Source organism: Neolamprologus brichardi, chromosome 7, assembly GCF_056152115.1.
Source record: "Neolamprologus brichardi isolate AB-2024 chromosome 7, ASM5615211v1, whole genome shotgun sequence".
NCBI classification, from domain to species: domain Eukaryota; kingdom Metazoa; phylum Chordata; class Actinopteri; order Cichliformes; family Cichlidae; genus Neolamprologus; species Neolamprologus brichardi.
The window spans coordinates 15,176,302-15,203,192 of record NC_142110.1 but is presented as its reverse complement, the minus strand read 5'-3'; the positions used below and the strand labels follow the sequence as shown (position 1 = coordinate 15,203,192).

Below are 26,891 nucleotides of genomic sequence, written 5' to 3'. Positions count from 1 at the left end.
AGTGCTCTCTCTCTGGCCATCTGTTCTGTGAAAAGCAACGTTGATGTCCTCGGCACAAGAGCTGCTGGTCGGCAGCGTCGGTCCAAACGTGTCAAACAAATGCTCAAGTTTAATTAGTACTTTCTTTATTTTTTTGGTACATTACACATTTTGGATATAGGACTGGTTTACAAAAATGACATAAGAAAATAAAAAAACAAATTTAAACTATAAGGAAACAGTAAACTCCTTCACCTTTTTCTGTAAGCATGGACATTTGAACTATTATAGCAAAACAAATGAAATACAGGAGGGAAGAAAGTGAGCATGAAAGATAAATAAAGGGGAATTACACACAAAAGGGAAAGTACTAGATGCATTAAGGCATTAACAGGCACTGGTTCAACTAGGAAGACATAATAAGGCAAAATGTAACAGTAAGGTGGTCACAGGTAAATACACCTCAAACAGAGTCTACAGCACAACCAGTCAGCTACTTAAATTCAAATACTTCAGTAACAGATATTTCTCATGTCTCTATATAACCACAAAATGTGAAATGTCCTTCATATCATCTCTAATCAAAAACTACATCTTATCTTCTTGTTAACATTTAAAAGAACATTGAACTCCTTACCTACAGCACGACTCCTGTTCCATTTAAAGGAACAGTTACTCGCACACACTTCAAAACACTGCTCATGAATCTGTAGTGTCATGACAAGAATTACATTGACATGTTTATATCTCGGTAGTCATGTTTCATTAAGTGCTTTGTGCAAAAAAAAAAACAACCAAAAAACAAAATGTGTGTCTTTCCTTCTCTACAAAGACACTGCTGAGGAAGCCAGAAGCACAAGAAGGCGGTGATGGCTGATGTGCTTTGTGTAATGGAGCAAACATAGTTCAGTAGGTGAGGGCCGGCTTTCATTAGCTCTGTGTTGGTAAACATAGGCACATTAAAAAGGGATCTCTTCACTCCCATCTCCAAGAATGGGGCGGACTGTCAACATTCAACATGCACCAGCTGCTGCTTCTGTGGCTGAAAAACTGGCCACTGCAGGACAAAATCTGTCCTTCGTCACAGCAGTAACAGCAGCACAGAGTTCTGTTCATTTAAAGAAAAAAAACAAAGTAGCTACTTCACATGTCAGGTTTGGGCCTGCAGAAACTGTCGAGGCCAATGTGAGCATATAGCAAAAAATGTGCCTGGGCCTCCTAACTGCCAGTGGCGTGAAGAACAGGAAAGGTTTTGTTAAAGTTGTGCTGCGACCTTGATGCAGAGAAATAAACAATGCTCACAGTAAAAACAAAAACAAACAATAGAGCTGAACATGAATTTCTATTGTGTGGCTCTACAAAGCTGCACATACAGTAAAAAATATTCAAGAATAAGCAAACTCTGCCTTAAAACTACATTAGTTATCATTTGACTGACACACCAATGACAACATATGCTTTACACATTAAGGCATCGAATCTTTGGTTACTCATAGTGGCACTTAACAATAAATAGGCTTGTATTTAGAACATAAGAAAGCTCTCTGGTTGACACACAGTGTATAAGATTTTGCCTTTCCTTAAACCAAATTTGTGATCATCTTCAACACCACAATTAGAACACAGAGAGTGAGAAATCATAAATATGTGACAGATGTTTAAAGTCAAGTGTCTCAAACTTTCAGCATGCATGGAGACTTGGTCTTTCACCTGTGTGATCTTCTACTATTGCTTGATTAGCAGAAGAGGGATGGCTGCGAGTAAAGAACAAGAAGTCTAGCACTTTAGCAAGTGTCATGGCATTTCAGCAAACTGGTGGTCAGTATCAGAAAACACAAGCAGGGAAATCTTTGTCACTGTGTTCGACTGACTGACCAGCAGCTTGCTGGGCTAGAGGCACTCTGATAGCACCTCATGTTTGGATAAAGATGGGTAGATCATGGGTGTGCAGGTGCACTCATTGTTGCTGTTCTGGCTGAGCTGGATCCTCAATTTCTCCACTTCATAGTTGTGGAGGTACTCCTGGACCAGGTAGCGCTCTCTTTTTACTCGAGCCCTCACGTCAGATGGAACATCAGGAATCATCCAGGCCACAAAGAACTTGACCATAAACACAACATGCTGCAGAGGAAGAGGACACAATCAGTGAAATAAGACCAGGTCAAGAAGAAGCTTAAAAATGTGAAGCTTAAAAGGTCATTAAGTGCTGGTGTTACCTCCATGATGATGATGAAAGCCAGCTTGGCAGCCAAAATATGCCAGAACTGCATGTTGTGTTCGTACCTCTTCTTATCGTCGGGAGGATAGCGGTAATCGCGATACCTGCAGAGCAGCAACACATCACGTATTTCGATTTCTTGCAGATTTTTAAACAAACTGTGATTCCCAATTCAAGATTATTTATTGTTATTCACAAAGGAGAATTGTCACACTAACCTCCAGCTTTATATTGTTATACTTTAACTCTCAAAAAAAAAGAGAGAGCTTTTTGTGTAGCACTTTAGTTCATTTACTGATTAAAACACATTGTTTTAGCTTCTTTACCTTAAAAACCAAATTCTCTTTAGGCCAACTTTGATCTGACTGGCTGCCAGAGTGCTGCACTGTAGATGACCATATAAATGATATCTGCCCTCTATGAAATTACACAGAGTCAGGAGTAGAAAAAAACCTTTCCAAGCCTGGTGTTTAGAGCAGCATAACATCTGACTTTTTGCTCACAGGAGTTACTTGTATATAAACTCAACTCAATATTTGGCCATCTTAAATGTCACCTCTCTCTCTCGCTCTCTCCATATATACATACACATACACATACATATATATAATAAAAATCAGAGAAAAAAAAGAAGAAATAAATAATATTATGGTACAAAGAAGCAGATCACATTACGCATTTTCAAGAATTAAAGGCCCTGCATACCAGCAGGTGTCTTGTATTACTGTCTAAATACAGTCAATACTAACATATCACGGGTATATTGGTAATATTTCTGCAATGTGACTCAACTTTAATTTTAGTAAAATAATTGTAATATTTGAATATATAGATTACACAAAAGTCAAAAGACAATATAGCCACAGTCATGTTCTCTCCATCTCGTAATTACACACACCTGCATGTTGTGACACTGCTGTTGAACCAGGATGGATATTCCTCAGGCCTTTCTTCTAGGGAGAACTGAGAGATGTTAAACACTGACAGGCTGTTGTTTATGTAGCCTTTCATATTCAGCTCATCGTGTGTACGGTAGGCATACATGTACACTAGCCGTGGGATCATATCAGATGTGAAGGCCACGATGAATGCCTATAACAAGGAAAGAAATTATGTTAGTCTGTTTAGCTAAATAAACACAATGTGTCTGCCAAAACATTTTGAAGTAAGACCAGCACTCACATTTGTGACTACAGAGAGTACGGCCATCCCACCAAGGATTTCCTCCCAGGCTCCTATGCTGTGGGCCTTGGCTGCTACAGGGCGTCTGAACTGCGTCGTGAGCTTCCAGGCATCCACTCTAACCTCAATGATGTTGTTGATAAGTGCCAGCAGGGGTGCCAAGGGAAAGGAGGCAACGAACAGTGTGATGAAACCAAACTGGATCACTGAGACACAGAGAGGAATGAAAATGGTAAGAGACACAAATGAAACAGCACCATCTGCAGGATGACGTGGATCACTCCAGTCCACCAATCAATCCATACATCCACCCTATTCTTTTACTGAAGGTGAATATATATTTTGTAGAGCTCAGCTTCTCGTTGAGGTCAATACTAATGCTCAATAATCTGTCATTATTAATGTGTGTAATACTCTGACTGTGTACTGGATCTTTACCCATTTCAAGGTATTCATAGAAGAGGCCTAGTTGCCCAAAGCCCTGCAGGTCGTAGTCCTGCTCCCAGCGGCTGTACAGACTCTCCGGGTGACTTCGTGCCTTCCTGCTGCCCCACCAGTTCATCAGCCACCTATGCGACACAAGGGGGCGATAGAGTGCTATTAGGAAAAAGTAATCCCTTTCACACAGCCAAATTGGAGGTTGTATTGAACCACAAACAATGGTGGTGAGGAGAGAACTATATTTCTTGAAGTTTCATGAAGTACACATACGATTACAGTGCAAGGAGCTGAGATTGAAAATAAGTTTTAATATCCTGAGCTCACTTTGGACTCTACAATAACATTTAAACATCATGGTAAAAACTTGTCCAGCATTATAAAATTTAACCTACAGAATTTCAAGCAAATCAGACCACTCTTATGCTGACAACACCCAGATTTATCTTCTGCTTAATAGAAACACCTCCACTCCCATGGAATCTTTATTCAAATGCATTGACGAAGTTAAAACCCAGATGGTCTCAAATTTTCTTACCTTTAATGAGGACAAAACTGAAGTAATTATTTTTGGACTAAGCTGTAACTTTAATGGCCCAGATTTAGATTTATGTAACTTATTAAAACACACGTAAAAAACCTGGGAGTTTTCTTGGATAACAAACTTACATTTGAGAAACAAAGTAATTCAGTTGTTCAGAGGTCCTTTTTTAAACTAAGTCTCTTATCCAAGGCGAGATCATTTTTATCCTTTAAAAACTTGGAATGAGCAATCCATGTAGTCCTCTACTGGACTGCTGTAATTCGCTATACGTTGGTGTCAGTCAGTCCAGTCTGGCATGGCTCCAACTCATACAAAATGCTGCAGCCCGCCTTTTGACCCGTATGAACAGACCCCAACATCTTTATCTTACCTAACTGGTTAGGTAAGATAAAGATTTTTAAAAAAGTTCTTATTTGGAGAGATCACTCTGAGCATCGAGGCTACATTTACAGTGGCCCCACCACCGCAGATCACAAGGCATTTATTGTGGATGCCGATGAACCGCGTACTTGCATGTATTTGTTTGTACTTACGGAACGAGAGCTTCTTGGATGTTGCCCCACACCTGTTTACCAGTCATCACTATCACCAGCTGGGTGGTCAGCTCAATCAGACAGCCACCAGGTTCACACTGAGTGCCCACAGGTCGAGGAAGAAAAGAGATGGAAAAGAGCAAACATTGACAAAAATTCAGGCCGAAGCTCAAAAACCAGTATGATTCTATATAACGTAGATATATCTGGTACCTCTTCATTCCTCAGTTTGCTGCTTCCAAACATATAGGTATAATTTCCAGGATAGCCAACAAACTTTCCCTTAAAGAAGGCCACGTAGAAGCAGGAAGAGTAATAGTTGACAAACTGGAAGAGGAACATCTTCACTGTCAGTTTGTTCTCATACTCCACGTGGGTCTTCGGAATTTCTATAAAACAGTAAACATTTGTTTTTAATACACTTCCACATTTTATCAGTCAAAAACTTTGATGATGTAAACTGACGTATGGACATATAGACACAGAAAACCTGCTGTGGCCCCTCACCCATGTCAGTGATCTTAATAGCCACTCTCTCATACAAGAGGTTGAGGATCATGATGATAACAAAGTTGATGCAAGAGGCAGTGACAGAAGTGGCCAGCTGTGGGGTGACGTAGGGGGCAACCACGTCCAGGTTGGTGGCGGTATTGTTCTTCATGATGCTAGCAAAGGATGCGTATACCGCCAAGCGGTATGCTATGACCCCAATGATGCAGGCAATGATCAATGAGATCTTCAGGACAGAGAAAACATGAAAGCAAAATGAAAGACAACTACAACATGGTACAGGAAAATCAAAAGACAGAACTGGAGTGAGAACACCAAACGAATCATGCAGACATCTTTGCAAAGAGCGAGAACTCGTTTTTCCACGAAGCAGGACATGTTAGTATTAAATGTCAAACTTGAAGTGTGCACACACGCCTCTTGGAAAAAAGTCAGGCCATATTCTTCTCATTAGCTCAGTGACATGTTACAGGGCTTTACAAACAAAAATACAACAGTAATGAGGTTTGGACCAGTATGTATAAACTTTCAATGGCTCACAGTTCAAACATTCATATAATTTTGCCAGTATTCTTAAAATCAGACCATGCACAAGTGCCAAGCACAAACAAAGTGAAACTGTAACAGCCTGAGCTCCCAACTTGTCTTTAGGGCTCATTTTATACATACTAGCCTTGGTAATAACATATTAATGATTATAATGAACAGTTTCTTAGTAAAAACAAATTACATCAGGTTGATGCACAGATGGAAAGATGGAAACAGATAAATTGTACCAAAGATACTATGCTCACCCACAACAGGACGGTAGCTCCAGACAGGCATATGCGTGCACACTTGCTTGTTATGGGTAAGTAAGGCTCCATTTCCTAAATTATAAGCAAGCAAAGCACGGACACAGAGGTCAGTCACCCTTTGTTATATCCTGAAAAGGAGCTCTAAAAGGCCACGTTCCTTGAATTACCTGAACCCTCACTAGTGAAGCAGAGCTAGTAATTGTAATTGTATTAGCCTGAGTCCAATTCTTTCATTGAGTGATTTTCTGCTCTCAAAAACCTCCAACAGAATAATCCACCAGCAGACAATCAGTAAATGTGGTGGAGAAGGAAACCCGTGCCTCTGAGTCTTTCCAGAAATATCTGTTATCTACACAAACTACATCACACCAAAGCCTTCTCCTCATCAAGCTGGCATTTCACGTTGAGTACCCCTCCCCCCCCTTACCCAGAGGATCACGCTGGCCCAGCACAGAAACAATTTCCCCATTACATCTGTAGCAGTCCTTTCAAGAACCCACTCTGATTCCTAAAGACGAGCAGGATGTGATCATGGCAAATTATAGAACTCTCGTAAATTCTGTGTCACAACCGCTAATAACTTTACTAAATAACTATGTTCTTAAAGAGTTTTGATTTAAGCCATGAAAGCGCCTCGTAAATGAGCGCAACCAGTTTATAAACAATTAATACAAGGGGGTTTGAAATGTGTCGTCAAATCCTACCATTCAGGATACTTTGCCTGGCAAAACCTTGTGTGGCTTTATATTACAACAGGATTATACAGGATATTAGTGTTTCATGAGCACACAAACACCTGAGTGATGCGGTTCAGCTTGCGGTTGGTGCACTTGGTCTCATACTCTGGCCGAAGCTGCAGCTGTTGTTGCTCCTCCTCAAAGTCAACCAGATCCCACTCGTACTCCAGACGCGCCTGCCGCCTCTTCCAGAACTCCAGAAACAGCGTCACTGCAGAGACGTACCAACATCACACAAACTTATTTCAAATTAATTGAATCAAATTTCTACTAAGAATATTGCCTGGCTTACAAAGGCAATTTTTTTTAAAGTTTTGCTTACTGCTTTGACAACTTATTAAATGTGGTGTAAAACAGCTCATTTTAGACCTAAAAATTCTGACTAAAAGTTTTTTGACACGTCCTTTAAATTCAGAAAAGGTAGCAGTTAGCAGCTATTTTCATTCATGAAGCCAGGGCAATGAACAACAAACAAGTCCAGACATTGACAAGTGGCATGTAAGAGGAGACAAGTTCTTCCTCCCTAAAAATACCCCACATGGTTTTAGCTGCTTGCCGCCCAGGTGACAGAAGGCAGGACATGATGACATGCATGAACTCACTGTGAAATCTCTGGACAGTTACCTGCTTTATTCTCACGTGAGCACAGCTGCACATCACCCAGCTTTGTGTTCTTACATACAACTACACTAGCTAAAATGTTTAGGGCTGCAGTGCAGGCATGTAAATTATTAAACAATTATTCTGAACGGCTGATAATCCCACTAGGTGGAGCACTGGACTTAAAAATGCTAAAAGCAGAGAAGTGACACATTCACTCACCCCAAATCCCCATGAATATGGCAAAAAACACAGTTGCCACATTGTCAAATAGGTGTGATTGCTGAAAGAGAACATGTTAAAGAAAAAGTGAGGTAACTGAGAACTGATTTGATCACATTAAGCTGCATTCGCTCTTTAAATGTCACATATTGTGGGTAGAGATGAATCATGATAACTACAACAATTACTCACCCACGAGGAGTTGCATGTTATGTTGAGTCTCCAATAGGTACACTTTTGGTCGCAAAGTGGACACATGACAATATTGCCTCCGATTTCCTCACTACATATTTCTTTACTGTAGAGGAAACACAGGTTATTTTAAATGAAAGAGATGATTATATTATTAACATAAAAAAACAACTAATGATGCAATTGAATCTGTCTGATGATAAAAACTCACCTCCATTCATTGTCGTCGTATGTCAGGAATCCATAAACAAAACAAATTGTCCCAACTACAGCAGCGAAGAACAGCATCTCAGTGTAGAAACCCAGCCACGCAAAATAAATACCTATCTTTTCTCCATAATATTTCCTGTTGAAAGATAAAAAACTGTAATTATTGCATTCATTCTGATGTCAGATTGGATAATGAGTATTCTCTGCTTAGTGTGTATCCAAAGAAAACACTGTTTTTGAAAAAAAAACTCATTGAACAAATGATAAAACAAATAAGGTTAAACTGTAGCTGGAAAAAAATTGAAAATGTACTGAAAGATAAGAAATATTTAAGAAGGGTTTGGGGACCCTTTTAACTTTGTAAACAACCAATCAAACAGAAAGCTGGTCTCAATTATTGCTTATTTTAACCCACATAGTGTTTAATGTTTCTGTGCAGCTTTTGTGGATTTTGAATGAACAAAATTCAAATTGTTGTTTGGCTGTGCATTAAATTATCAATAATAGGCACATTTTTTGCTTGCTTCCTTTTTGTTTGTGTATTCCCTACTTTACTGTGAATTAATTTTTTGAACATATTAAACCAGATATTTTAAGAAAACAAAGACAAGTACTTTGTGTTGAGGGCTTACCTCACAAGATTGAGGGGCTGCTCCTTGAAGAAACAAAAGAATTTGGCCCAGTATTTGTAGAGACTGAATCTTTCACTTTCGCAGTTGGGATCCTTTGACTTTGTCCAGTACCTTGACTGAAGACACACAGAAGACACAGATCACTGTCATTCATTGTATGAATAGATGTTACTATTCAAGAACAATAGGCGTATATTCCACTAAAAAACGATTAAGAAATGTCTAAACTGGAGTAGAAAAAACTCACATCATGCAGAGGAAAGGCAGCAGTGTAGGTCCCATTGTTGAGCAACCTCTTGATTCCCTTCTTGTCTCTATCCCCACATTCATCCTTAAAGTATGGACAGCGTGCCAGGATATAGTAGACCTGTTCATGAAGACAGAAACAAAATAAATTGGTCTTATAAAACATAACCTTCAATGCTGGAAGGTTAGTTACTTAAATAACTCTGTTGGAAAAATGTTATTGTTGCATTTTTAAACCTAATTCAGTTCTGAATGCCAGAGTATTTTTATAACTTCAGGGTGACAAACAAGATAAGTGTGCTTACGATCCTGTTGCGAGTAGAAGGAGGGAAGAACGTCTCTTTGTCTTCGATAAGGAAGAAGTCAGACTTGCTCTTGTTGAATGGAGCTGTGAAATAGTCTGGCTCAGGGTTCATGATGTGCCCCGGCAGACGGAAAGGCGTCGACAGCCAGTTCATGGGGATCTCGCTGTTGTCTGGGATATCGTTGACCTTGAAAGGAACCTTGATTTTCAGCACGTCTGCGTATGTGGCCAGTACTTCCCACGGAGCATGGATCTTGACAAAATAAGTCTTTCCATCCTCTGACTCCTGATAATAATGACAGTAAGTAATATTAGCACCGTGTTTGTGGTGTATAGAAATGCATATTACAGAATAATGAGTGTAAAAAAAAATAATAAAAGGACATCGCTGAAAAGTGACAGGTTTTATATCTATAGCTCTTAGTTTGTCACTAAATAGCATTAAGGTCTTATGACATATTGTGAGGAGTGATCAAAAAGCAAAACAATCTGGGAATCTGCCCAAAACAAAACAACTTTTGTTGTAGAGATCATCTTTTCGGGCATGTCTAAATGGTTTTCAGTGCAAATGAAAACCATTTAGACATCCCTTTAAAGTCATTCTGCCTCTTTTGTAGCGTGTGAACTTGATTCTCATTTTCTAAAAGTGGATGAGATTGCAGTGAACCAAATGTGGGGAGCAGCCGACATTTTAAGTGAAAAAACTCAGCGTGAACTTGAACTTGTGAACACACACTGGTACACACCACACTTCAGGTGGTTTCCCTGAATGCTGTCCCTGATAGCATGTCCATAATCGCACTCTCTGGACAAACTCAAGGTTCAAAGCCCCCTGAATGATGAGCAAATACCTGATCCTACTTTTCACTTAATATGCTGCTTTCAAGCTTGTTAGCTTTGGACATCTTGATTGAAAACAGCTGGTTATAGACAGAGACCCAGCTCTCACAGTTTATAACCGTCTACAATAAATTTGGGTGTATTTGATGCACAAGTTTATGTCTGTCCTCTGTGCATGTTTATCGTAGCCTGCACAGTGCAGTTGGTCATAATGGGACTTCCAGTGAGCCATGTTTGGACAGGGCAAAGAGATGATCTTGAACAGGAAATGGCCATATTTACATCAGGTGAAGTTATTGATTTTTATGGACGCGTGGACAGAGCTTTTTGATCACACCGTGAACAACACACAATTGGATTGTGTTTATCAGCACATTCGCCGTATAAGCGAAAGATCCCTGGAAGAATCCCTGGAGCAGACACAAATCCCCTTTGGGTTGTGCAAGGTGTACACACTCTGACAACTCATTAATGCGGAGCTACCCACTGTGGTGACCCCTTGTGAATAAGAGCGCAGCCGAAAGTAGGTAGCTTACAGTTTTATCTTCTGTCTCCAGCTCCAGGCCGACTTTCTGTAAGTTGGATTCATACACCCTCCTCCTTTCCTAAAGCAGTAGAAGAAGAAAACAGCAATACACATGGGCAAAATATTACCACAAAGCCAGTGTAAGGAATATTTGTATACTATTAGAAGTAATGATAAAATATGACCTCATCTACATAACAAGTGAAATAACAAAAGCCGAATAATTTAAGTATGTTGAGCCAAAAGCAAAATATAAGCAGAAAATAATACATTATAAAATAATAATGAGAGAAGGGGGCTCATATGTGCAACATTAAGAGGAAAATCATGGAAACATGGTAAGTAAAAAAGACTTACAAAACAGAAAGTGCTACAAAACAGCTACAAAAGTGTCCACCATGGTGGACAAGGAAGTATCAGTTACCAGAAAGAACAGGTAGTGAAAATAAGCTAACAGTAACATGACAAAAACTTTCACAGTATATGACACTTAGGTTTAATGTATCAGAAATCTTCTTGTAGAAAATAACTATCTGAATCACTGCAGAAAAAGCTGACAAAAATTTAATAAATAAATCCACCTTGTTAGAGCTGAATTTTAGAGTCACGTTTAACAATGCATGTGGATAACACACAGGAACTGGCCTCTGGTTTACCCTTCCTCATACAGTGGAAAAAATTAGTGGTTTCCTGACCAGGCATGAGAGTTAACTGTTGACTCACCGACTGAGGCAAAACTGGGAGTCAGCTGTGGAGTGTTAACACTCAAACGTAAAGCTAGCAGCTCAGTGTGAAACAATGAAAGCCTTTCAGCACTCAACAGGTGACAAAGCAGAGTTATTATATCTTTGAATTTTTAATTTCTTTTTATTTGTACATCATTATAAATGTCTATTTTTAATTCAGTTTAGTTTCAGTTAGCCTGCACAGTGGGCCTGCTCTTTTCAATTTAGTTTTTAGTATAGGAAATGTTTTAATATTTATGAATTTCAGTGTTAGCTTTGGTTTTACATTAAAAACATGACTGTATTTGACAGATGCAAGATATATGAAAAAGTGTTAAAAAATAAATGTGACATCCCAGTCTCAATAACCCTATGAAGCAACACTGCCTCAGACTAGTTATGCTGACAAATTTCAACCACACGGACTAAAAAAATAAATGTAAAGATATTTCCTGCATATTTCTTTTTTGTTAAGATGTTTTGCAGGTAAATATTTATTTTGATTTCAGTTTTAGTTAACTATAATAATCCTGGAGACAAAACCAATTAAATTAAATTAAATTAAATTAAATAAAGTTTTATTTACACCAAAATAAAACAAAAGTTGCATCAAAGCACTTTATATTGTAAGAAGTTGGAAGGAAGTAGGAAGGAAGAACTCCCTTTTAACAGGAAGAAACCTCCAGCAGAACCTGGGTCAGAGAGGGGCAGCCATTTACCTGGACTGGCTATCGGTGAGGGAAGAGAGACAGGCCACAGACAAAAACCACAAAATAAATAAATAAAACAGGCCATTAACCATATGGACTTACTTTAAAAACAACTTATTTTTATAAAAAAAAAAAAAAGACTTGAGAATGGATTTACATGTCAAAGTCACCTTATTAGAAAATACCTTGACAGGATTATTAACAGCTGACAGCAAAAGTCTTCCTAGCTTTGTCTGTTTTGTGGTATTTATGGTATGCTGTGGAGTCACAGGAACCCACAGGATGTCCTGTATGAGCCACCTCGGACTGTTAAAATCTAACAGTGGAAATAACGTCAACATTTAAACTGCGCTAAGATATATTGAGTGCAACTGTATGGGACTCTTTTCAGTTGTGCATACAACTGTAACAGCATTGTATACGCAAAACATGAAAAAAAGAAGTTAGTCCAGTTAGTAATAACTGAAAAAAAAAGTGATTGAAAATGTCTTACCTGTTTCCTTTGATCATCTTTATCGTCAATATAGGACAGAACAAAATCGATCCTGCGCACTCCATCACGGAAGAACACGGAGTCCTTACTGTATTTTTGCTTGTCAATCTAGAACGAGATAACACAAAGGAGGTGAGATTTTAAACACACATAAATAGACAGGGACTGATATTTTGCAGTCACCACAGCAGACCAGAAAGTCAAGCTTTGCATCTAGTAGCTAATGCAAAAAATGCGAAATACTGATAATTATCACTCAAAACACAAACAACATGCCAAATGGAGGGTAGCTTCTTTGATGTTTATTGTTTGTTGTCTGTTTTTAAGTCATACTGAACAAGACAATAAATCTGTTATATCATAGGGCGAAACTAAAACAGATATCGAAGATCAAAACTAGCCATACTGACTTAAAGGCTCCAACAAGCTGCAATTTAATAATCTGTTTTTCTGTAATCAGCACTGACCTCCAAAGAAATTCCAAGTATGTGTGTCAGCCCCACAGAGGCAGTTGCTTAGGTAGCTACAAAAACTGGAACGCAAAGGAGTGCTTAAGAAGAGGACCCATGACTGGTTGCTGCTTCAGCTGTTCAGAAAGCTAAAAATAACTACGTACAATGTGTTTCCCTCTGCCACATTACAGCAGCAGTAGGACTGCAGGCAATACACAGAACCATTAAGCAAAATGAAAACTGTAATATCCATTTCAGCCACATATTTGGCTAGTGTCTTTGCCCCGTCCCATTACGGCAACACTCTGGAGGAAGGGAGGAAAGGAAGTGCACTTTACCTTCATGGTCCACTCCCTTTACCGTTACGATGCAGCAACAAACAGGCCGGCTGCCTGATAGAGCTAAACTGCTTTACTCCTGGGAGTAGAGTCCAGGCCAGCAAGCACTGCCTTTCTCACCCTCACTCCACTGATCCCCATCCAAACAGGAGCCAAACAGTCCACTCACCTCCCAGGACAATCCCTCACTTCTTGTTCAGTCATCCATAAAAGCAAGAGGAGGGATACTGGGAGAGAAACACAGCACAGTCCTAGAGATGACATCAGCAGAGGGGTAGCATAGCTTCCGCCAGCTAGCTAATCTAATCAGAGCACAGCATCAGGAAAGGGGGGAGGTTATGTGACTGAACTGTATATATGTCCCTCAAATTACATCATCTCAAGATTTCTTGGTGCAAAAGTCAAACAGTTACATGAAGAAATCTTTTCTACAAAGGGTGATAAGGGGGAGATAAAGAAAACCAAAACTGGTAGCTACTGTGTAGCCTTGGGTCAACAGCCTCAGACAACTTGCACAATTCAGCTACAAAAATATACTTTAAATGCTTCAGCTCCACAGCTGTCTCTACCACCCTGTCTGGCCACTGAACTACGTGGTCAACGTGTACAGCTTGTCGTTTCCAACACCGTCACAGTCTCTTATCCCAAATTATGCATACGTTCAAACTGCTGGTCTACACTGCCTCCCAGCCTGGACTGGAACTGCTGACCAATGCAGGGTGGTACTTTCTGTAACTGGGATGTTGCTACAGAAACTCTCTAATTTACAGTAATTACAGATCAGCCATATGGAATCGGCGCATCAGCTGGGACGTGGCCCTGCTCAGAGCCACAGACTTCTATACATTTATGAACTAACCCCTAACTACTGGGCGTTTCGACGTGTCCCTTTTATCTTAATGGTGAATGGTAAATGTAGAATATGGTGTAACACAAGAAGTCTTCCAATTTCAGGGGGTAGAAAACAAGTGGAAATTTTCAACTTACTTTCAAGGTACTATTTTTTTTGTGGAGGAATAATTTTAACCATGAATTCTTGTTTTCAGGTCACTTAATTAGTTTGGAATACACAGGAGTTGCTGAACATACTTTAGTTGATATTGAAACGTAATTGTGTTATTTTTACTTTTTATTTCTTTATTAAGTTATTTGAAACATTAAGAGGAAGTAGGAGACCAGCAGAGAATGTTACTCCTATGCTGTCCAAACCAAAGTATATTTTAGGTTATGGTGTATATCAACTTCAATGATGACTCATCTGACAAAGAACACGCCCCCGTCTATCCTCTGTCTGTGTTTTTAATCCACCTTCTCTAATGCACTTTGATTTTAGTACCACTCAGTCTAACATCCAGGCGGTGTATTAGCTATATTGTTTAAAGTACTTTAGGTGCCCCTTTTTTCACAGGAGAATGTAGATGGTGACTGCTGTATCACTGCAATGGCTTCTCTGCTTGCAATAAAGCATCGCAATCTGCATGTTTGTTCTGAAACATGCACTTTTGTGCAGAGCTAGATGTCCAGCTGGATCTCCAGATTTGCAGAAAATTACATCTGGTTTAGCGGCATAATACAAGTATGCACATAAACCAATCCTCTTGAAGAGTTACATGTAGTTTAAACCGTGCTGTCTGCAGTGAAACAAGATTTCTATCCCTGTAATGACTACAGAGCCAGTTTATACATGTGCTGCCTTTAAAACTCCTTGATGTGACCTTATGCTCAGCTAAATTGTAGTCCTAGAATGTAATGTTCTTTTTTACCCTTCAGATTGGCTGCTCTGAATAAAAGGTCACACTTTTCATTAACATGGGTTGCACAGTGTTTAAACAAGGCCATATTGAAGAGGATTCAAGGGCAGACGCCTACAGTACAGTATATGGTTAGCCACACCACAGTGCAGTCCTGTCATGAGCAAAGGGTAGGGCCATGATTACAGCATATACAGTTCTGTACCCCCCACACACACACACACACACACACACACACACACACGCACACACATGCACACACACATGCACACACACACAAAAGAGTTAGGCAGGTGGAAATCTGCATGTGCAGCTTCTATTATGCTGTGGCACATGGTTGGGTTGTTGCTCTCTTAGTGAGGCCAACAATAATCACAGGTGAGAACAAAGCAAGAGAAAAGGCCTTTTTCACCTTTAATGAACTCTCACGATACATCAACACGCACAACAGCATGTTTCCATTTCTCGCAGCAGGCAAAACAAAACATGCCTTCAAAAAGCCAACATCAGCTCTCTACCAAGAAATGCTTATTGATTTCCCCGACGTCCAGGTTTAATAGCCTGAATGTCCAATACTGCTAGAGAAACTCGACCATGAGCATACACTCTGAGCAGCAGGTAGGAGATCATGGGTGGCTGGTAGTCACACATATAACGTACAATTCTGCATCATAACACAAGCCTGTTTTACCATGCCATACCCTGGAACGAAACTTCAGGAATAGGGCCCGTTTTCTCGAAAACTGTGGAGGAACCGAGTGCACAGTGAGAGAAAGCCTGACAAAACGATTCAAAACAAAATTCAACAGCATACCGCTAAAACAGAAGCGGCACCCTTTTAGAGGGGAACAGGCACTTCACGCTTACATTACATCTACATACATTTACAGATTATGTCCAAAAACACTTCATACAAGAAGATTCAGGCACAATCACAGTCAGTTAGATGTTTGAGACTCAGAGATATGAGACACGACAGAGACATGAAGACACAGACACAAGCAACAGCGATCTGTGCCCCTGACTGGTGTCTTACCCCAGTTAAAGCATTGATTTGCTCTATGGTCTGAGGCTCAAACTGTGGACTGTCGCTGTGGTCAGAGGGAGCCAGCGAGGCCAGGCTGTTGTTGAGAGACTCACAGCTCTCTACACGCACATCGGGCGTTAAAGCAAACTTTAATTAGAGTATGAAAGGGGAGAATACATGAGTATTAGAGTTATACCTAACTCTCTTCTGCCATTTGTATGTTGTGAAACAACAGCATGAATGGACTGAAAAGATGGAAGTAAACTCAGTACAGTTATCTGGAGTATTATACATGCAAAATAAACTGCTTTGGTGGGTAGGTAAAAAAAAAAAGGAGTGGATAAAGAGCAGGAAGGAAATCTTGATTAATCTTTGTAATTATAAACAATATGCTTCCTGCAACCACGATTACAGGCAGGGAGCTGAATGTGAAGCTTGGACCTTCTGCTCCATAAATCTGCCTGCAAAAGGCTTTTTTTCCATAACTTTAAATAGCAGGTACTGCAAAACAACTAAAGCACCTACAATCATAAAAAATGCAAAAAAAATAAGGTATCAATAATAACAATAAAAAATCCTACTTAGAATTGTTGTGAAAAGACTGTCAGTGATGGAGTTCTTGCTTTGTAGAATTGTCTGTGTGACTGAGGGCATGCTGTGAGTTTGGTTTTTACCTCCGACTGCTCCTGCTCCGGTGAACCTGTGCTGGATGATGCATGATGGTGATAGCCATTTACATCATCTGCAAGACAAAAAGACAAAAGACAAAATTAAAAACACAGTTAGCAGTTAAGAGATGGCTCTCTTACCAGTGTAAAAGAATAATAAGAATCAACAAAACAAAGTTATCTCAGACAGCCAGGATAATGCAAAAACAACTGCCTGAATAATGACATGTTGTGGTCTATATGTGTACAGCATTTTGTGGTCTTGTGGGGCAAACAGGGTGACTTAACAGTGAACGACGCTACTGAGATGAATATGCACCCATTTCAGAAGTGACTGCAGGAAACATGCCTGAAAAGTCTGGAAAGCCCCCCTACAAGTCTTTTTTTTTTTTTTTAATGAACGTTGGCTACACAATAAAACTGAAACTGAGTTGTACTTTACCTACTGCTCACTGCTTGGCATGTAATTACAACTTTCCAGATCATTCTGAGAAAAGAGTTACATAAACAAATGGAAAGACAGATGAAAAAGCAAGACAAACATGGAGCCCTGGTTGCACCGCTACAGCTAAAAAAATATAAAGCGAAAGGTCTCGGGCTCTGTGTCTGTGTTTTAAAATAGAAAATGTTCTAATTGATAGTTTCTCTCTCTCTCCGGTTATATTTAGTCTGGGTTCAGCACAGGAAGAGTGTCTACACAGACCTTTGTCTACATTATTAAACGCCAAGTTAACAAAGTAAAACTTGGTAGTGCAAAACTGAAATTACAAACATTTATTATAAAAGACACACTTCAAAAGTGAAATACAAACTCATTTCTCAGCTTCTGAACAACAGCTTTAAAGCCTTTCAGCTTCTCACAAAGAGAGAAGATAGCAAGTGACTTTCATTTGGATAGATTTCTTTTGCAACATATGACAACGCCTCTCAAACAGCTGAGGATATTCTTTGCACAGTTGGGCGCAAGAATGTGTGCAATATTAGCCAGTTCATTCATGCCAAGAGTCGTTTCCCACTAAATATCCTCTACAGTTGAGGCTTTGTTCAAGTGTGAGCAGCTGATCAGTGGAAATGCCACAAGGCTGCTTCCCTCCCTCTTTCTCGCTCTGTTAGCCGCACAACCATAAAGGCTCATGGGATCAAAAACTGTATACGTTGATTATTTACACAAAAGCTACTTTGCAACACAGCGCATGCTGACAATAAATGGCAAATGAACTGCAACATCGGCGACAAATATGGTCAGGCAACAACTGCAGCCAAATCAATTTTACACCAAGCCCAAGTGTCACAACAAAAATTCAAAATTGTAAACAACTTTCATTTGACTGATCTAGCTTCTTAGAACTGGTATAGCTGAACTCAGGTGTAGGCCATATTCTAAAGCTGTTTTTCTAGACTAAATGAACAGTTTTAGCCTCAACTCAAACTGCTATATTTTGCTCATAGTGAAAGTAGATGAGTTTGTTTGGTTTCCTCACATGCACAGGAAACCAGTAGTCACCTGCCATGTTGCAGAGGGGTTGGTTTCAGATGCACACATACACCTACTTTACAAAACGTAGCTCACATCTTAAGACAATGCTGCTACAGTAACGCATGTTCATGTGAAACCCACAATCATGAACAGCTCTGTGATTTTTACATACAAACTGTAAAAGACATAATCTGTACTTCTATATTGTAATAACCAAGTCATCTGTGATTACTGTGAGATATGTTTTGCTTCTGTTACAACGTTATCTCAACAAACCATAAGCACACAACACCAAACTGACAGAGGATGGCCCTGTGGTTATCACTTTCATTTCAGACTGTTTGAATGACACAGTTCATTTTAATATTGTTGATAAGGTTTTCTGCATTCAGGATGATTCACCTTTTAATCATCAACACACTTTTTTTTTTTAAATATATCCCTAAATGGCAAAAAATTTAAGTAAATAAAATCCGTGTCCAGCCACTGGTTTAAAATTTACATTGGCGGGGAACAGAGAGGGATTTGGGGGTTGTTGCTGGTGGATAACGTGGTTGTCTGCAAGTGACACAGTATTTCCAGTGAGCAAGCCAGCTGCCAGAGCCCAGCAGCACATAAGTCACTGTGACTTCCATGAAGAGAAAGGCAGACTGTGAGCTGGCTGGAGCCTTAAAGGGGAAATAACCAGGATGGAAACGCTTTACAACAGTGAAGCAACGGCTACATAATTAAGTTTTAATATACCCTCTGTATAACTGACGGTGAGAGAGCTAACCAAAGAAGAATTGTATTTGTCAGCTGACTTAACGGTTACTTAAAAAATGCTGGAAAAAAACATTCTGGAAAGTTTCATTTATATTGTTAAAATATTAAAGGTCTCATATTATAGTTGTAGTTCAATTTAAGCAAGCTTGTGAAAGTCTGGCGTACAGACTTGAGAATACTTAGCTCACTCCAGTAACTTCCCGGCAGGCTGAAAATCTCTCAGCTACATTTTAAACGTTGTTTTTTTTTTTTTTTACATGGCCGACCAGCGCTGGCTCTCAGCTACTTACCGCTGAAAGAGTCTGTGGGGCTCATCTCAATTAAGCTGTCTTCTCCCGTTTTCCCCGTTAATCTGTGCATCTTGAGACCCTCGCGAAGCCAAGCCGTTCTAATCCGCTCTGGTCTGGACTAATATATTCCGAGCCAGGCGTGTTCTGTCTCGCCCGAACCGCTCCGCTTCACAGTCGATCCCCCTTCGGGAAGCCAAACGGCTGACTCACTCGCCAGGATGCCCTCCTTCACCCACTGACCGCTCACTGGCGCATCACCACAGCCTCAAGGGAGGCCCATGAGGGAAGTGCCTCCACGCCACTAGCCAATAGTCTTCGCCCGATGGTGAACAGACACTGCACCCAAGTGTCCACGTGCTATGTACACTGAACTAATTCAAGGAGATAGTCCAGGTGACAATATTACGCTTACCGTAGATAAAACACAAAAACAAAGAAACAAACTAATGGTAATTTAACACATTTACATTCAGTTTTTGTGTTAATAGCCTGAATCTTACCATTGTTCTTGGTAGATAGTGTTAGACTGTATTGTATGTATTTGTTAAACGTATCTCTCTTTCATTACTTTCTTGTATTTAACCTGAACTTTATGCAATATGACCTTGACTGGTTTCTTTGTATTTTTCTTATAAAATTATTTGCACTTGTTTGTTTGTTCATGCTATTTCCCCACAAACATGGGACCCATGTCAAAATTGCTAAAAGTTGTTGGTAAATTTAATTTTTCCAGGACTGAGCAGAAAAAGCGTATAACTCTGTGGAAACACCTATTTTGACTGTATGGAAAATAGTTACATAATATTATTAACCTGGTTGTTTTATTAGATATATTATGTAATTCAGTTCAGTTTTATTTATACAGTGCCAAATCACAGGAAGAGTTACCTACAGGCACTTTATGCTGCAAGGTAGATCAACAATCATCAATCATAGAAACCCCTGTGATCAACCATTTAGCGGCAATAGGAAGTAAAAACTCCCATTTAAGGGGAAGAAACATCCAGCAGAATCAGGCTCAGGGAGGGGCAGCCAAATAAGGGAGGAGTCACCTGATCCAGCCCTAACTATAAGCTTCCTTAAAATGCAACGTTTTAAGTCCGATCTTAAAAGTAGAAATGGTTTCTGTTCCCTAAATACAAACTGGGAGCTGTCTCCGCAGAAGAGAGACCTAAAAGCTGAAGGCTCTGACTCCCATTCTATTTTTAAATATTCTAGGAACCACACGTAAACCAGCAATCTGAGAGCAAAGTGCTCTATAATGGTGGTATGGTACAATGAGGTTCTTAAGATAAGATGGGACCCAATTTTTCAAGACCTTGTATGAATATGTATATTTCTGCAGTCTGCCTTTGATGTCGTTCAGTCCCATTTAACTCAACTTAAGTTGGTGTTAAATCCAGAGAAATCCAAGTTCATGTTATTCTCAAATGGCAAAGAGTTGTTAGCTACGTCTCCTAAGATTAAAACAATTCAAGGAACTGAAATTGAAATGGTTACATCTTACAAGTATCTAGGGATCATTATAGATCAGAATTTGTCATTTAAGACTCACATTCAAAGGCTTGTGTCGAAGTTAAAACTAAAACTAGGTTACTTTTTTAGAAACCAATCCTGTTTCTCCCTCCAAGTGAGAAAACATTTGATTCGTGCAACCTTTTTACCTTTATTGGATTATGGTGACCTGCTTTTTATGAATGCACCTGCCCACTACCTAAAGAGGTTGGATACTGTGTACCATTGTGCTTTCCGTTTTATTACTGGCTATGGAAATCGTGTACATCATTGTTCTTTGTATGCTGCTGCTAAATGTCCATCTTTGCATATTCGCAGACTCTCCCATTGGTTGATCTTTATCTATAAATCTCTCCTTGGGCTGGTTCCATCTTATTTATGTGTTTATATGTGTAAAAACCACAACCAATACAGCCTTCGTTCGCACAATATCATACAATTGATTGTCCCAAACATCAGAACAGAATTGGGGAAAAAGGCTTTTAAATACGCTGCCCCTGCTTCCTGGAATAATCTGCAGAAGGAACTGAAATTATCAGAATTGGTTACCTTGGGAGAGTTTAAGTCTGTCTTAAAGGAACGAGAGAACAGCTCTTTTACTCAGTGTGATTGTTTTTAATGTACTCTTAATTTGATCTGTTATTGTATATTTTACACATGTTGGTATGGGATATTGTATTTGTTTTAAATGTTATATACCTATGTGGTATGTGACTTCTGTTGCCATGATGCCAGGTCTCTCTTGGAAATGAGATTTTAATCTCAATGAGATTTTTTACCTGGATAAATAAAGAACTAATAAATATGCAGTGCAAAATTATGTTTATGTTTCTCAAAGTCTCTAAAATGTGTATCAACAATTAAAAGCCAGTCAGTAATTAAAATTTTACAAAGAAATGTTTATCTGGAGAAGTCTGTGCTTGTTTTCTTTTATACACTATTTCTATGTTTATATGATATGTACAATCCTTTGATGCATTTTTAATTTTTAGAAGTTTCCATACTGTGCTGGTCGCTTTCTCAGCTTTTATAATAAAAAAAAAAGATTTTTTAAAAAAACAACAACAAATAGCTGAGACATTTTACTTTTGCATAGAAAAATATGATCTCTTTTAAAATTTGAGCCAGCTACAAGTCTCAAAAAGTTAAGTTGTACCAGGAGGCAACATTAGCTTTCATTTTGAGGTTAACTGACAACAGGTCAGTAACATGAATATGCATAGATAGAAGATCTTAGAGAGGCTGTGAGGATGGACAGAGAATCACCAGTCTGCAAAAACCTACATTTACAACATTACTGTTCCTCAACATAAAAATTGCAAAGAGATGGACACTTTTTACAGACTAAAGATGAGATGAAACATCTGACTTGCCTTTAGTGGCTGCATCTCTGACCCATTATACATAGAACTGGAAGTTTATAGATCGGAAAAGGCACCACAGGTGCTGAAAGATATTTACAGTGTGTTGTCTAAAGAAGAGGGAATGCTACACAGCGGTAAACATGGCTCTGTCCCAACTTTTCTCCTAATCATTGGTTCACTTATTCACACACTGGGAGGTTAAACCAATGAAAAAGCTAAAAAATAAAAATAAAAAAAAGAAGAAGAAAAAAAAAATACCCCATAGCAACAACCTAGCCCTTGTGATAAGATCTGTCAATTCACAATGAAAATGCTGCTACTTTAAACCAAAACAGAGGTCACATGGTCACAAGGATTTTGTTTCCTTTTTTGGTCAGTGATGTCTTGTAAAACTTCATTTGTGTAATTTGTTTAGCAAAATGTCCAGGGTTAACTTTGGGAAGGCACTGTCTCTTTCTCTCTCACACACTCATGTGAACAGAAACAACACATTTCCCAGTATGTGTAGGATCCCACAACCTACTCTGTCTTTCACGTAAGAGGATGTTCAGGTAGTTAAATGGGTACACGGTGACCCCATTTTATCACCTCATGGGTCATTATATATATATGAAATATAAGACTTTCACTTCTTTGTTGAGCAGACATTTCCTGGAACTAATCCCCTCAGCAGTGGATGTTTGTTATATTTGCTTAGATTTGTTTAGAGCAGGACTTTGTTTGGCACGTCTTTTCCTCTCTGGCGTGGAGTTCAGGAAAGAGACTATCTGCAGCATTTTCACTCCACCTCCTAGCCACCCCAGCCAGTCTTCTTACACTGGGGTCAAATTTAGTAGCAGTGCCCCCACCCCCTCCGTCACCCTTGAAGTGGTTCTACAATCCTGTGTGGGTGTAATTATGATGTCCTCCTCTTAGGGGTGTGGTGGAGTACAGAAATACAGCAGCTTATTTTCGCAACCACTTTTTCTCCGCCCTCATATCGCCTATCTTCCTTGAGATGTGGGTTTTCCTGGGTGAGCGTTGCCTTTCCAGGATTCCAAGACTAATGATGAAAATCCTCCTTAATAACAAGGCACGGAGGACCACCCATTTGACATGTTACTTTGCCTTTTCTTTAGTTAAAGTTTAAGAAGAGGGCCACAGAAATAGATCCCAGACAGCTGGAATCATAACCACATCATCTCACAAAATCATTAAACCAGAATGAAAACATAGCTCAATAAAGTATAGCTGTAATGACACCAGGCAGGTTTAAATACAATGAGGTGACACAGAATCTAATTGTAGTATCAGATACATACATTAGTCAAATTATGATAGGCCAAATGTTTAGTCATTCAATTTTATTGTATGCTTAGTCATGGCTATCCAGTTGATTTAATCTCATACTGTCTTTAATAAGGTTTTTATGTGACATGACCCTCCATACATGATGAATATAAAATAGTGTGTACATAAATTGTTGAGACTTAAAAATGATTTCAGTAGGTGATTGTGCTGTAAAAATGTGTCTCTGCAAGAACAACAGTAAAGGAAGTGCTCATCAAAATAGTTGTGCTGGAGGGAAAAAGCAGCCACTGGATGGTGTGTGTGTGTGTGTGTGTGTGTGTGTGTGTGTGTGTGTGTGTGTGTGTGTGTGTGTGTGTGTGTGTGTGTGTGTGTGTGTGTGTGTGTGTGTGTGTGGTCGTGTCTGTCTAGCTTTCTTTGTGAGGACCGAAATCTGCATGCTACTATACTTGTGAGAACCAACAGCCATGTGTGTGTGTATCTGTGACTGTGTGTCTGTATATTGGAGGGGGATTGGGTGGATTATTGAGTTTTTAAATCAATATAACCATAAAACCAGCTTTATTTCAGTTCTAAGCAATGCAGACCACATGATTGATATTGACCCCTGTTGTCGCCCATTTATGAATAAAAGGTCTATCGCTTTTAAGGTAAAACTTTGAAAAAAATAATCATAATCATAATAAAAAACATGTTAATCTTGAACAAGTATGTTTACTATCTAATAAAAAAATCACAGATGAACAGGTTTGCGTCCACCTATATAACTGTATCAGCCACACTGAACAAAGAGCCAGTTTGTGTCAGCTTATCTGAGATTTGATAAGAGAAATCACCCTTTTATTTTGTCTCTGATTGCACCACATCAGCAGTCATGGATGACTCATTTCTTTGCGAGCAGACCATTCAGTTTGTGTTTTTTAACTGATGGCGTGTCTCATTCTCATCGTTAAACTCACCGTCAGACTCTGACTAGACAGGGCTTATATTGCACACCTGGTTGAGCAGGTGAGCCATGAACTGAAGGTAAGAGCTCTTACTGAAGGGGGCTGGGTTTCAGTCTACCCCAGACCATTTCCTTTGTGTCATTCCACCTTTCTCTCTACTGTCTGCACTGCCCCATCCAATAATGGTAAAAGGACTCAATTCTGGAAACTCTTTCTTTGTGATTTTCCAAATCTTCTTTCTGAACTAACATCTCTGAGGTTCTTTGAGCAGAGACTCTTTTTCACAATCTTGATTGGTAAGGAGCCACAAAACAATTTTATTTGTTATGTCTGATGCCTGATTTACAGCTAGGATATAGTGTGAGAAGATAGATAATGGTTGCTGTAAAACAGAGGGTAACGTGCAGGAATGCTGGAGCAAATAGGTGCAGGTACTTTAAATATAACAATGTTGGAATCTTGTGCAGGAATAGCAAGTACATAGAGGTGAAACACAGTAATTAGAGGTGTGAAGTCAATGAAAATGTGCTATTTGACATATTCTTCACAGAACATGAGCCAAAGGCAAGGAATCTGAGATTGAAATAATCACTTTTTTTCTGTAAGTAAGCCAGAAATCTAAAATCAAGTTCACTACATAATATAACCAAATCAATACAGAAATCAGAAACCACACAAATACAATGCTTTATTGAAGAATTTTTGAGGTGGTCTTGTGCAGTTGTTCTTCAGTCTCCCTAAAGAGTTTTTCTTTGGACATTGGCTGTATTCACACACATTTGCAGTTCACTCCTTTAACCTGATCATTTTTAGAGGAGTGCCTATTGTTTGTTCATTTGTTAAGTTACTTAATATTGACTTATGACATATTCAAGCATAAAATAGGCAGAAGAACTAGACCTAAAACAAAAGGTATCAGCAGACAAACAGTATCCGAAAGTCATGCTCTCAATAACCAGGACAAAAATCCAGCCAGCACCCTACACGGGACCTGGGAAATGGATCTGGCCCTCTGGTTGGTCCATTTGTTCGCTGAAGCTTCATCACAGATGCTCTCAACGGCTGTTAAGAAGTCATTCTTAAGGAAAGCAAACATGGAGTAAAGGCAGAGATATGCCAAATTACGTAAATTAAACTGGACTGAAAATGAGTGCTAACAGATCTTATGGACTCCTGAACCCAAATTTGAAAGTTTTAGTTCAAGTCATCATCAATATGTCAGGAGAGAGTTACAATGGTGAATGTCTACAGCTATCTATAAAACACAGTGGAAGTCTGGGGCTCCATTTCAGCCAGCTGTGTTGGGGATCTTGTCAAAATATATGGAATTGTAAATTTAGAAAAGTACAATTGTATTTTGATTCACCATGTTGTACCATCTGGGATGTTTCTGACTGACAACGGTTTAATCTTACAGCATGATAATGATCCCAATGCAGTAAAAGCATGCCTGGACAGAAAAACACAGAGCAGCCTACCTAGACCACTGAAGCAGTGTGGGATCACAGAGGAAGGAACTAAAGGTTCCCAGTATCCAAAAAGAGCTTTGAACATGTTTCAAGAAACCCAGAGAACTATTCCCGAAGACTGCTTAAAGAAACGATAAGAAAGCTGCCTAACAGAATTCAGGCTGTGTTGAAGAATAAAGGCTGTCGCACCAAAGCTTGTTGCAATTGTATAAACTGTTTATGCCTTATATATGGTGTAGTTACCCAGTTATATTTGCACATTTCAATAAATTGTTGAACACATTTCTTGTTTTTCCTCCCAAAATAAAATGAAATAAAATGTGCCTCAAGTCTTTTGCACAGGACTGTATATTCAGAGAATCTCAAACCCCCAACACAATGGAAAAACACCAGACCATTGACTATACTAATCATTTAAGCCTTTTAGTACTACCTGTAAAGATGACAGGTTGTTGTAAATAGGTGGAATAGATTCAATTATATCCAGCAAACAAAACAAGATGCCCATTACAATGTGCTGCTTAACACATAGATATAATGATCTCATTCTTAACAGGGAACTTAACTATATTTGTCCTAATATTTAGAATGAATGTGCTTCCCCCTATTGTTTTATTTTTCCGCATTGCCTTTTTAGTAAATGTTAGCGAACCTGCTTAGTATTTCCATTATAGACTCCAAAAATGCTTTTTAATTTTGTAAGATTTTTATTTATTTATTTATTTTGTAAATGTCACAGTCAGTGCTGACAATGGTGTGTAGGACGATTTAGTCACAGCCAAGTCAGGGGGTTTAACAGGCGGTTTCAGCCAGTGTGTTTGCTTCCATCTAGCGGTGGATAAATGGTACTTTGCTCATAGGAGAGAAGGAGGAGGCATAACAAAAAAAGAAGAAGAAGAAGAA

General features: G+C 39.2%; 1 protein-coding gene across 6 annotated transcripts; it reads right to left on the bottom strand.

The window, feature by feature from the left end:
• Positions 1–108: 108 nt before the first annotated feature.
• Positions 109–19,657, bottom strand: ano5a (anoctamin 5a). Of its 6 annotated transcripts, none has more exons than XM_035907076.2 (22): positions 19,407–19,657; positions 16,881–16,948; positions 16,216–16,353; positions 15,881–15,922; positions 12,639–12,746; positions 10,721–10,789; positions 9,346–9,630; positions 9,042–9,161; positions 8,795–8,910; positions 8,164–8,298; positions 7,953–8,058; positions 7,761–7,821; positions 6,998–7,149; positions 6,629–6,709; positions 5,402–5,630; positions 5,108–5,283; positions 4,895–4,992; positions 3,818–3,948; positions 3,380–3,585; positions 3,096–3,289; positions 2,196–2,301; positions 109–2,100 (listed from the first exon to the last, which is right to left on the bottom strand). In XM_035907076.2, exons 1-22 carry the CDS (start codon positions 19,474–19,476, stop codon positions 1,870–1,872), a joined length of 2,922 nt encoding a protein of 973 aa, XP_035762969.1. In that variant the 5' UTR covers positions 19,477–19,657; the 3' UTR covers positions 109–1,869. The 6 variants fall into 6 exon arrangements, with proteins under 6 accessions (XP_035762969.1, XP_035762970.1, XP_087699295.1 ...); XM_035907077.2 differs by lacking the exon at positions 6,629–6,709 and adding an exon at positions 6,199–6,273; XM_087843169.1 differs by lacking the exon at positions 16,216–16,353.
• Between the last annotated feature and the right edge of the window lie 7,234 nt (positions 19,658–26,891).

Bases quoted from the DNA above. Each gene is read 5' to 3' on its own strand.
- ano5a (XM_035907076.2), bottom strand. From the start codon at position 19,476: ATGCACAGATTAACGGGGAAAACGGGAGAAGACAGCTTAATTGAGATG. The intron at 9,631-10,720 runs GTAAGCTACCTA...CATTATTATCAG, and splicing joins TGGAGACAGAAGATAAAACT to GAGTCAGAGGATGGAAAGAC. The intron at 5,284-5,401 runs GTGAGGGGCCAC...ACTGTTTTATAG, and splicing joins TATTAAGATCACTGACATGG to AAATTCCGAAGACCCACGTG.